Consider the following 12,612-nt stretch of genomic DNA (forward strand, 5'->3'; position numbering starts at 1 on the left):
TGAAGTTAATTAACAAAAATCCTCCACTCCAGCGTCGAACCTCTGACTTGCTCCAGTACAGTGGGAAAAATAACAGTTTATAGGCAGAATAATATCCTCCTCTTACAGCAGTAAAATACTGGGAATGAGGAAGGGGCTGGCTGACTTTGGGCTTCAGTTAAAAGCTGAACGACACATCCACACATCGAAGACATGAATTATGGGAGCCGTGGGTGTCTTGGCAGGACATCTTGTCATTTCGCCCCATAAAAATGAAATGAAATGTCAGTGACAGAGCTGGACCTGCTCCCTGCAGGGGAAGTCTGTCCTAATTTGTTCTGCCAGACCATTGGGCCTCTCCCAGTGTCGCTGCCAGCGCTTTTATTGTGGCTGATTGGGACGACCCTTTGCCCTGCTGCAAATGACAGTGTCTCTTGCCAGTATCTCACTCCCCCATCATCTTAGAAGCTGTCATTCCTTTTCTGTCCTCCAGCAGTCTTCAATGTGTTACCGCCTCTTGCCATCACCTGACCTCCACACCTCCAAATTCCCTCATCTGCTCCCCACTATTTTTACCCTGAGCAATTGTTCCCTGCTGGACCATCTACAGCAATGTGCCCCCCTTGCTCTCGTGGTCCATCCTGTTCTTTGCTTGTTATGACCCAAAACTGCCTTTTTGGACTTCCATCCTGTCTGTTTTGCCCTTTTGGTCGCCTTATTGACTGCCTGCTTGTTGCCAGTTGCTGCTTTGAACAAGTCAACTTTTTCTTTTGTCTAACCTGTTTTGTTTGCAAGTCATTCATTCAGGTCCACAGACAGTTTTTACTGAGCCGTCAAACACTTGTAACGTTGTCCAACAGTTGGACGTTAGCAGTGAATGTGGTCAGACTAAGAGTGAGTTCGTGAGGGACGTGCAACAGACTTGTAAGTGATGATCACAAGCCTGCTACGAAAATGAAAATGAGACTTTCGTAAAAATCTGTTAAAAAGCAGCTTTAATTCCATGATGAGTTTTCAGCAAAGTTAATGATTTAATAAGTTTTGACATGACAGATTCCCTTATTAATGTCTTATGTTCTGTCAGAAGTTTAGTTCTTTTCGCTCATCTCATGTCTTTGGTTTCCTTTTTTAGTGTGCAGACTTGTATTTTGTCATATATTTCATCATGCATACGTATGGGAAACTGTTCATTACGATGAGTAAGCTGTGCTAATGACACCAACAGATCGTAACGGTATCTCAATCATAACTGTATCAACAATCTCTCATTCTAAATCTTCATCATGATCCAGCTCGTTGTCAAAAAGCTGCAGGTATGAAAATGTGAATGAAAGCTGGTCAGAGGCCGACCAATTGAGAGGGAGATGTCTCATCCAGACAAGTGAATAAAAACACCTGTGTGTGTGTGTGTGTGTGTGTGTGTGTGTGTGTGTGTGCCCCCACTGTACCAATGTTTTGTTGCCGTATGCAGAGTGTACTGGGTTCACAGGTATCCCGACCTCCTCTGAATGAAACAGAAGCAGCAGATAGAACCACAGAATTCAAAGCCATGTGGTTTCACAGTACGTAGAAATATGGATGTCCTGTCATTCCCACAGCTGCAGGGACAATGACATATATAGTCCTGCAGCTTTAACGACCTGGAAAAGACTGTTCTTGCCATTTATTGTGGTAGGGCTTTATGCATGAAGTGACCGTGTGACAGGAAGTGCTTCTGTTATGATCTATTTTCCATATGAGCGAGCCTGCAGACGGCTTCTAATTAGCCGGTGGATTCCACACTACAAAGCAAACTGCAGACACCAGTCGGACTTTAATATCCACAACAACTCGAGCAACGCATTCTTACTCTGTGACGCATTTTACAACAACACCAGAACAAAGGCCTTTTCCACAGCCAGACTAATTTATTAAAAGCACAGCAAGGGAAGGACACTGGGATTTCAATGCGTCCAATAAGACGAGAGCGCTCGTCCTTAGGTGGAAAAATATAAACACTTAAAGATTTGAATCCAAGCGCTGGCCTCTGTGAAGTCTGTAGAAAAGATGCCTGCTCCACCTAGTGTTGAAAGAGCAGACTTTACATTCTGTACAGCTACATGCACAGAGATACCTTGAATAATTCACATAACATGGATGAAATATATATGTGGGAATAAATTTTTTTTTTTAATAAATCTTTTTTTGAATTCATAAATCAGTTTGAAAGCAGTCTCTACTGCTTCACCTCCAACCAAAGATCTTTTGCACAGACCAAATGTCTGTGTGGAGCTCGCTGTGTTTACATCTTTGCTGGATTGAGACCAGCTTCTTCCAGTAAGCGCTGACTCTTCAACACAGTGGGAGCTGAGTCACAGACCAGATGGAGGACAGATCTGTGATGAGTGGAAACCTGGCTGAACCATAACAAACACCGATCCAAGTCCTGCACCAAGAGAAGAGTCACTACGTTTTCTATATTAAAAAGTGGACTTTTTAGTATATTTATACCACATGACAAGATATCTGCAACATCGCTTTTGGTTCGTCCTCTGTGTTTTGGTGTATTATGCTAAAGCAGATTTTCAGTTTTGCACGTTCATTTGCTTTAAACGCAGCTTTTATTTATAATGATGTGTTTTTCTGTAATAATGACTGTTGTGCAAACACTCAGCCTTTTTGCTCACAGTTTTGCTTTCACGTCCACACGTTTTATTTTCCACTTTGGCAGCTAAATCAGATTCTTGCTTGCTTGACATGTATTTGATTTCCAGTGAGTCACCCTTAATAAATGTGTTTTTAACTCTTTCATTCACCACGCAGACCCTCCAATGCAGCCTTTGTAAAGCAATGCAGGGCACCTGGACCACAACCCATTTATTAACTATTTATTCACATTTACAACTGCAGACTGCGTGGATGAATAAACTCATTTCAAAGTCACCACCACTGTTAAAGCTCAGGCAGATCAGTTGCTTGAAAGATTAGATCACAAACCAAATTTCGAGAACCGTGTCATCAAATGTGTTCGTGTTTATTATGAGCCGGTAACACTGACTCAGCATTTTCATTTTACAATCATCTTCTGATTGTGGTAATGACTGTGGAACAAACAGCCTCAAATGCAGTGAATAAATAACATATTGGAGCATTTCCTCATTGTTGCTCTTGTTGGTTGTTCCGCAGTAGATGCTCAGCCTGCAGAAACAAAACAGAGCCGCTGCATCACTCGCTTTACAAAGGCACTGATGTTCATTACAGAGGGCCTGCTGTGTAAATACCAGGAAGTCGACGGGGTCCTCGGGGTTGATCTTGCAGCAGTCTGACATGGCCTCGGTGAGCGAGGGCATCACGTACTTCATCAGGTAGTTCCTCAGAGGCAGAGAGCGAGCCTCCAGCAGCTCGCACTCCTGTCTGTTCAGCTCAGACAAATTCCTCTGCTAATAAAGGACACAATCATTGAACGGACTGTTAGTTCAGCAGTCGTCTTTTTGGTTTATACATCCTCTCTAAATGCTGGTATGACACAACGTGACTTCTCTTGGCTCACCCACTCCTCATACTGAGCGACCATCTCAGCCAGAGCAGCTTCATTCCTGCGTTTCCTCTCAGCAGCCTCTGCCGCCACTTTCTGCTTCCTCTCTTCTTCTTTCTTTCTGGCCTCCTCCGCCTGCTCCTCTGGACTCAGACCATAGTTTTTGGGAATCCCGACCGTCTCGGTGATCTTCTTCATGACGTCTTTGTACTCCTTTGAATCACCTGTAGAGACCTCTGGAGAGGAACAAGTCACACTTACTGTAAAGAAGCAGAACCATTGTGAAGTGGACTCGCCAAGTCTCTACTGAGCGTTATGCTGGTTGCAATGAGGTCATACTGACAAGAAATCTGCTGGATTGCTTAAAAGCACACAATAAGATTAATTTATGGCACGCAATGGGAAAACTGCTCTCTTTCTTAATATGCCAGGTGCTGGAAAAGGAAAAAGACTGAAGGAAACGTCAAGTCCAACATGTTCAACCTCTTCGTTTCACAGTTTGTGAAATTCACTTAATCACTTTCTTTCCAAGAGTTAAGAGAGAAGATCGAAACCACTCACATGTCTGTCAGGTACAAATGTAGCCAGCAGCTGGTTAGATTATCTTATCTTAGACAGGAAACAGGGGGAGACAGTTAGCCTGGCTGAGACTTAAGGAAACAAAATTAGTCTACTAGCGCCTCTAAAGCTCATTGATAAAAGGTCCAGAGTGTTGGATTTATGGCAGGAATGGAACGTAATAATCACAGGTATGTTTTTATTAGCTTATAATCACCTGATAAGAAGAATCAGTGTGTTTTCATCACTTTAGAATGATGCACCCTCACAGCTAGATGGCACTAAATCCTAAATACGGGTCTTTTAAAGTTTGTTTAATCCATTAAAATCTGGCATGTCAAAGTGACACCTTTCTGATTCACGGGGATAAACTGCTGCCAGGCAGCCTGCAGAAAGCTTTTTACTGTGCAAACACAAAAGTGCTATCAATCTCCTAATTGAACTCTCAGCAACAAGGAAAATAAGCATATTTCCCAAAACACTGGACTATTCCAGGCTCACAGGAAATGTGATAATCATTTCAAGAAACTCCAGAACAAGAAGACGTCTACAAACAGCCTGAAGACAGAGCACAACAAACATGCATCTAATGACCAAACTCTCAGCTTTTCTACTATTTCATTTTCTAGATCTGAGCTATTTTGAAATATTCTGTTTGTGGTTTTCCATTTATGCATCCTGCAATAATCCTCTTTTGTGGTCTGAATGAATCTCGATGTGGCCTAACGTGGACTGTGTGGCTCTGAGGGCAGTACCGATGTGTTCTGGGTGAATCTCGAGCTCATCGAAGTAGTCCAGCATGGTTTCCTCAGCAGCACTGAGCTGTCGGTATCTCGTCAGGCGAGAGACAAATTCCTCGTGGGTGTAGTGCATTTTCTCCGCCACGCTCTGTGGGAGTCCCTGCGCTCTCTGTGTCAGAAAATCATCCGGTGCGTTTAGGGCAAAAACGTACTCTGCAAAACATTAAACAAGTAGAATGAGAAAGAGCTTCAGATGGGATGTTTTGCATTATTCGAGGTACAGTATGAAGAGTTTTGGTGAGTTACTTCTGAGGTTATTTCCCAGCATCAGTTCCAGTGTTTGTGATGCTGTAAGAATTTAATGGCCTGTTTTACATCTTCGTGGTAAATTAAAGTAAAGAGTACATCGACAACCTGGAGTGATCTTCTTGTTGCACTCAGGTCTAGTGGACATCTCCGTGTCCTCATCTAAATGACGGAAACACCACATTCACGTTAATGTAATCAAAACTAATGAGCTTTATACGGTAATTAAATGAATAGACGAAACTTACCAGAGAAAATCAGCTTTGCTTGCTCGTAAGTCTCCGGGAAGCCATCGAGGACAAATCCTTGGTTCCTGCACGGCTTTGAATTCAGCTTTTCTTGCAAAATGTCAAACAGTAGATGGTCAGCCAGTCGACCTAATGGACCAAAACAGCTGTTTAAACCTGCAGGGAGGAACTAAAAGGCTCTCTGAGCAACAGCAACCCATCAATAATCCAACTGCAGATATCCAAATGTATATTTACTTTCCTACTCTCTCCTTACAACAATTTCACCGAGATAAATAAAGTTCAGTCTTATCTCATCTTGTTAAATGAAATCTAAAAACTTGACTTAAAACTTTGAGAATGTATTAAGTTAGCATAAAGTCCCCTTTTCTTTCCCAATAACGTGTCTCTTTCTCACTTTTAATATCTTATGACATTGGGATCAACAGGTTTAGAGTACAAGTTTGAAGTAAACCAAAACTGCTGGATTCAAACATCCAAGCCACAACTTTTAAAATAATGTTAATAAACCCCCAAAATATCTACTTTCTGGCTTTCTGGGCCTGAGAGGATGCAGGTCTTATGTGGGGCTGCGGTTCTGTAACTAACCTGCATTCACTTCCATGTTTTTGTTAATGTTTTCCAGTTGTTTCCGTGCAGCAGCCACTTCCTCTTCACTGACACATTCAGGATCAGCTTCGTTCACGATCTCCTTCTGGAGAACACAGACAGAAACATGAACAGTATGTTCTGTATTTTCCATGCATCATTGCTGCTCCTAGTCTGGATTTGCAGAGAACTTCCACAAGAGGGCAGAATATTTCCTTTAGCTACAGCAGTGAGAGAAAAATGAAATCTTCCTGCAAATGCAGTTCTTTGATTCCACTGACCAGGCGTGCGACCTTTTCCTCTGTGATCTCGTTGATCTTGATGTGGTGTATCTGGTAATGACTGCAGAGCTTCTCTGCAACTGTGGTTTTACCCACAGCTGGAGGTCCAACCAGGCAGATTCTGATTGGCTAAGGACATAAATGGGGAAAAGAAGGAAATCATGGCAGCACTTTTTTGCCATCAAAATATCTTTCATACCTTACAAACCTCATTGAGGTGTTTGTATTGTTATGGATGTGGCATATTGGCAGACAGTGGCATATGGAATCCAGGCAGACTGTACACCAGAGTAATAGAAATCCACTAAATAATGTATATTTAAATATTTCTTGCCCTCTGTATGTAACAAAACTTTCAGTATGAGTATTAATGGCTGCCTTTCAGCCCCACAGAACCAACTGGGTGTCAAAAGTAAATCGTGTTAAATTGCATAAAAAAAATCTTTATTTGAAGGACTTGAATACTCACAAGTAGCTGCCTGGCGTCTATGTATTCCTCCACAATGCTCTCTATGTTTTCAACCATCCCAGCTTCAGACGTCCAGCGGAGACTGAACGAGTCTTTGATGGTAAAAGCATCCAGGCGGAGGCTGACATTTAGATACTCCAATTCCTCTGGCTGAAATGACAACACTGTATGTCACCGTTGTCATTTTTAACTATTATTAACCGGATGCTGAAAAAAACTGTGAATGGAGAATAATCCAGACTAGATTCTAACACATTATAATAAAAAGAGAAGGACATACTGTACCGTAAAGGCCTTCATGGTGATGGCTTCCTGCTCTGGTACTTTGTTCATTTTTCCTGGACCAAGTGTATTGCTTATCATCTGAAGTGTTAGGGTAAGAGAATAATATTTTTGTCTATTTTTTTTTCTTGTACATTTTTACACACACAACTTATCACCGCATTCATGTTTATAATGAGGTTACCTTTACAATATCCTCTAAAGTGTTCCTGGAGTCATCAACAGCAAGAATGTACTTTGACTTCGGCTTGAGTTCAATGATGTTTTGGAGCACTCTGAAAAAGAAACACAGCTCAGCCCTGCAGAAATTATCTCAAAAAAAAAATAATAATTATATACCATATGTACAAGTACAGAAATTCAAATCACCCTCCGAGGTCGTATACGTGAATCATGGGGATGGAATTTGTGCCTCGTCCAAAGAGAGGAACTTTTGGAAACTTCATCAACCAAGACACCTGTTTGAAAACACAAAAACATTTCATAAAAGATGATATTGCAAAGTGCAGTATACACACAAATATACAGAGTTATTAGCACATTAATATCTACCTTGAAAAAATAGTGAAAGAGGTTCTCTCCTCTTCCATACTGAAGACCACAAGCTACAACATAGCCAGTGAGTTTGGACTTTTTCTGTAAGATTGGAAATCAAACAGTCTGTAAGGTTCAAAGGCATTTTTCCAGTGCGTGTCTTTTTATAGCTAAATTCATTTCCCTGTGCTTCATCACAATGATGTACTTACACCTCTGCCCAGTTTGAGCACAAGTTTCTCCAGATTACTGTGGTCTTTGAAACTGGGATGTGGCCTTCTTCTTCTGAACTCCTCCTCTGTTGGCAGAACATCTGGTTCATCCTGAAAAGACAAAATCTAATCACACCGGTTGTGTCTTATGCACATGACAAGACGACTGTTTGCCAACATTTCCCTGCAGGCTCACCGGATTCTGGGGCTTGGTCATGGCCCAGGTCATCACGGTCGAGACTAAGATGAACATTTTTCGAGACTTGAAGTTCTCCATCTCAGCATGAAGGGCTGTTTGGAGAATAAGGAAAAAATGAACAAGGACGATAAAGGAAATAGGGACAGGATACATTTTCAGGTCCGCTGAGTGATAACCCTACTTACACCTTACCTGTGATTGCCCATGTCGCTTCTTCAAGCTGCTGTTGTGTAGCACTTTCTGAGATGTTGTATACCACAACATCACACTCCAGCAGGTGCTTAAGAAGCTCATCTCGAGTTGGTGACTAATAAAAGAGATTATATACCCAATTAGACTAGTTTTATCTAGATTAGTAAGGGCAACAAGTAAAAGTAGTGAGTAAAAGTAGCAATGCCACAATATAAAATACTCAATGACAAATTAAAGTCCTGCATTCATAACTTTACTTCAGTAGTTAATATACTGAAAAGTAAAAGCGTGTCAGAACAGCTTTGAGGTGACATCCACCACATTTTACAGACAAACGAAAGAATGCTGTTTAATGTGTGACTCACCCTGTACTCTTCAAGCAGAAAGCTTTCTTTGTCACATCTACCATCTTTGGTGGAGGCTGACACAGTCGCCACTATGTGAAAAGCAGGTTCACCTGGAGGGGAGGCCAACGTCTCTTCCGCTTCCGCCTCCTCGAGGCTCTCTCCGGCAGTGCATGTCGATAAAAACTGATAAACACACTTAGGTCAGAAAAAGTATAACTGTAAACTAGCGATTGACGAGCCGTTTTAACACTGACAATATGACATGAGCTAGCAAGATACTTAATTAGCTACCTTTGCAATGTGTTTGGAGGAATACTTGTCGACGTCGTTGATAAAAAGACGTTTGGGACGAGTTTGCTGCTTTTTGTCCCCCATTGTATGAACCGGGGCAAAAAGCTTAAATATCTAACTTTACTAAAAGAAGTGTTACAGCTCTAACTACTCGTCCACATTCGTGAAAATTACTTCTTACGTTGTGGACCGAAAGGAATTACTCCTTACTGTCCGTTGCTAGGGACTCACTCCAGTTGCTGTGGCTCAACCAATGAAATGCTTCGCTGGGAATGCGTAGGGTTGTGCGTGCGCGTTACTTCACGTACTTCACGTTCACCGCAATGTCAGGATAAAATGGATTCGAAAGCCTTTATTCATGTACTACTTTGTTGGCTTAAATGTTGTCAAATTTAAACATAGTGACTCTAAACATACTGGAATAAGCTTTCCAATTCTGATAATGGTCATAATTATGTAATTTAGTTTTCTATTTACTTTATTTATTTTTCAGTAAATGGAGTTTTCATTAATCCCAGTCATGTGAAGATGTTTCTATGAGTAGTTATGGTCGACCACACTGTGGTACATTATACTGTAAGTTAAGATTTATCATACTCTTGTTATTATTTACTTAACGCTTTTAGCACTAATTATCGTACACGTATAACATTTTAGTTGCACATTTGTGCCCCACAGGATAATTTTAGTTCTTTCATACACTAATGTGACTCCATAAGGGAGAGGGCTGGTGTGTTTTACTGTGTTTTCCATGTTACTGTCGAGTAACATGAGAAAGTGTAGCCCACTTAACAGCCTAGAGAAATGTCAGAAATTCAAGGTTACAATTACATTCTGTAGATTTACTATCAGTCTATTGATATAGCCACTAAGTCCTATGATTCAGGCACTTAAAATATCAAATATATGTGTTCTGTGTTACATCTATTGACCTTTCTGTATCATTTTCACATGGTGTCCCAATACTATTCCTCTCGTGCTACTGTAATTATCTTAAAGGGACTGCCAATTTATATCCCCCATGCAGCTCTCCATCAAACTCGCACCCCGTCCAGTACACACAAACCACACCTGCCTGTGGGCCTGTAGATCCCCTCATGGTGCAGGACAATGCAGCGCTGACATGGAAACTTTCAAAGCACCCCATATATTTATAGAGCTGACATTATCTGGGAAACTGCTGGCAGAGCTGGATGGTGTCTGCTCTGTACAGGCCTCAGCACTCAGTAAAACACACCCTGTCATACATTCAAAGCACAGTGATACTGGAGGGAATGATTGGTTGTTTCTGGCCATGTATAGTAATTCTCTATGGAATGCTGAGAGGTGTATTCATAACATGGGAAGCTAAGGGATTTGATCGGTTCCCTAGAGAAGTCAGGGAGAACAAAGAAATAATAATAATGAAAAAAAGTAGCAGAACTTTATTACAACATTCCATCATTTTTATGAAGTTTTCATCTACCTGTCGCGTGTACTCACAGTAGTTCACTGAAATAAACAGGAAGAATAATCCCTGACCAATAAAATTGGCTGATATTATCGCCCAATGTTTTTCTTATCAGACATATAATGCATTAGGACATAACATGTCACCCATTAAAGGACCAGTGTCCTTTAAAACCTATTGTACACTATGTGCCCAGCACCGAACAGCAGACAGACACAGTTAGTGACTCACTGGTGAACACACTGGAGCATTTAACAGTTAAAGAGTCGCATAGTTTTCTCAAGAGTTTGTAGATGCCAAAGTCAAAGCTGAAAGATAGTGACTATTAGTCAGAAACACAGCTTGAAAGGAGTGATAATGTTGCTCTGTAACTTCATGTTTTTGCTTGTTTAAAAAAATGAATGTATCAGAAAATATCAGATTTTAAAACTCTCAAATATCAACACTGAATGTGGTCTAAAGTTTCTGTCATGTTCTAGGAAGAATAATTTTAGGTGATGACGACAGACAGACAAAGTCACAGAAAAGTCGTGTTTCTGCTATCAAATTTCTCACATGTGCTTTCTCAAACTCACATAAGTTGTTTTTGTCAACAGCTAAAATAGCTGCTGATGTGATTGTTCTGATTAACATGTCAGCCAGCACGCTTTGTGCCAAACACTGACGAGCCATCAGCTGTTTACAGCAGGCATGTGGCACATTACGATAACGGCTGTCGGTGCCAAGGACAGCACTGTGTGTTCATTGTCAGTGACTGTTCATGAAATGTTTGGCAGTTGTAATCAAAACCATGCAAAACACGACAATCAGACTACTGGAGACACACAGGTAGTCAATTAGTTGTCTGGATGTATCAAAAAGTACATTTTACTCACTTGAAATACTCCCATTTGTGGAAAATGAAAGCAATATAATTATTTTTAGTCTGAAAGTTGTCACAAATCAGCCACCTACAGTGTGTGAAAGTATACTGATAAAGCATACAGCTGGATTCCATTGCTAATCATTTCTAAAAATGTTGTACAAAGTTGGATTCAAGGGTCTTGTAGCAACAGATGTTACTGTTACTGTTAGCGTGCTGCAGAAAATCTTCACTTTCTTGTGTCGTCTCTTTTGCCATTTCAGCAAAAATATGTATTCTGACATTGCATTGCCAATGGTAAACAAACCAGGAGTGACTGTTATGAAGCAGTTGTTGCTAACAGCTGCTGAAGTGTGTGCATGTGTGCTGTAGGAGGAGGTGGGGGGTGAAGTGCAGGGGGGGCAGCTGTCAGGACAGACAAACCGTGTGCTTCCTACGTGCCCTTATAAGGACGAATGTCCCTCAAAACCATGACCCATTTAAGACCAATCTGCTTTATCCTGATAGAGAGCGGGTGATAACGATGGGACCCTGCCAAAAAGTGCTTCATTGACCTGAAGGGAGCTGTTGACAAAACACAGCGGCGGTTTCATCCAAAAACTAAACGTGATGTCTCTGCCTCCTACTTTTTGCACAGCAGTGACCCCCCTACTGAACAAGAGAGTCTCTGCTCAGCAAACACTTCAAACACTCATTGCAGCACTTTCAGTTTTGCATTTGTTTGGTTTGTTCAATGTTCATCTCATTCACAATCATCCAATCAAGCTGTTAATGACACTAAGACGCTGTCAGTGAACTTACTCAGGTACTGTAAACCATTCCAGTTAGCTCATTAAAGTACTACTTACAGGTGACATGGATCCACTAATATAATAGTATAACACTGACAGCAGCAAGTACTTTTTCTTTTGATTTATCTTTGCTGATAATACCTTTGTGCTTAGTGTGTAATGACATGATAATGAGTGTTTTCGTAGTTTGTTACGGCCACTTTTACTTAAATGATCTGAAAGCTTCATCCACCACTGACTGATGTTACAGGCCATCAGAGGGCAAAACACTCCTGAAGTGTTGCCTCATGAACACACATAATCCATGTGTAGTACTTAATTTCTTGGAGCTGTATTTCCAAATCGTACTTTTCTTTAGAGTATTTATCTTGTGTTGAGCGTGCAGATGCCTGGATAAAGTCATTATCACAGAAAGCACACAAAGCTTTATGTATGCTAAGAATATGTAAATCCTCTCTTGTCTTCACCTTACAGTCAAGCAGCTATTTTGATAATAGCTTAATCATTCAAGCTATTTTTGCTGCTTTTCCTCATCGTATGGGAAGATGAACTGAACATCTGAATAAGTTACGATTTGATCATTGTTTCAGGTGATTTTTACATACACACCTCTTTAGAAGACCCAAAACCCTTTGCAGACCGTAGTGATTCACCAGGACATTCATCCAAAACTTAATGAATGGTTATGACTTGGCAAAGCTACAAGATGTGAAAGTAACTCAAGTCTCTGTTATGTAAAAGCCTGGAATGGAAATAGATAAGTAGGTTA

At 40.9% G+C, this 12,612-nt stretch overlaps 1 protein-coding gene across 1 annotated transcript; it reads right to left on the bottom strand.

Annotated features, from left to right (window-relative positions):
* Nucleotides 1-2,996: 2,996 nt before the first annotated feature.
* Nucleotides 2,997-8,881, bottom strand: LOC143336395 (adenylate kinase 7-like). Its single transcript, XM_076756540.1, has 18 exons — nucleotides 8,741-8,881; nucleotides 8,468-8,632; nucleotides 8,103-8,217; nucleotides 7,908-8,002; nucleotides 7,712-7,822; nucleotides 7,518-7,601; nucleotides 7,335-7,423; nucleotides 7,150-7,240; nucleotides 6,969-7,046; nucleotides 6,684-6,833; nucleotides 6,215-6,343; nucleotides 5,934-6,039; nucleotides 5,346-5,474; nucleotides 5,206-5,259; nucleotides 4,807-5,004; nucleotides 3,509-3,729; nucleotides 3,240-3,398; nucleotides 2,997-3,156 (listed from the first exon to the last, which is right to left on the bottom strand). The coding sequence occupies exons 1-18, from the start codon at nucleotides 8,822-8,824 to the stop codon at nucleotides 3,115-3,117; spliced, it is 2,100 nt and encodes a 699-aa protein (XP_076612655.1). The 5' UTR covers nucleotides 8,825-8,881; the 3' UTR covers nucleotides 2,997-3,114.
* Between the last annotated feature and the right edge of the window lie 3,731 nt (nucleotides 8,882-12,612).

Source organism: Chaetodon auriga, chromosome 18, assembly GCF_051107435.1.
Source record: "Chaetodon auriga isolate fChaAug3 chromosome 18, fChaAug3.hap1, whole genome shotgun sequence".
Lineage (NCBI taxonomy): Eukaryota > Metazoa > Chordata > Actinopteri > Chaetodontiformes > Chaetodontidae > Chaetodon > Chaetodon auriga.

Bases quoted from the DNA above. Each gene is read 5' to 3' on its own strand.
- LOC143336395 (XM_076756540.1), bottom strand. From the start codon at position 8,824: ATGGGGGACAAAAAGCAGCAAACTCGTCCCAAACGTCTTTTTATCAAC. The intron at 7,241-7,334 runs GTGATTTGAATT...TTTCTTTTTCAG, and splicing joins CACGTATACGACCTCGGAGG to AGTGCTCCAAAACATCATTG. The intron at 6,834-6,968 runs GTACAGTATGTC...TTGTCATTTCAG, and splicing joins TCACCATGAAGGCCTTTACG to CCAGAGGAATTGGAGTATCT.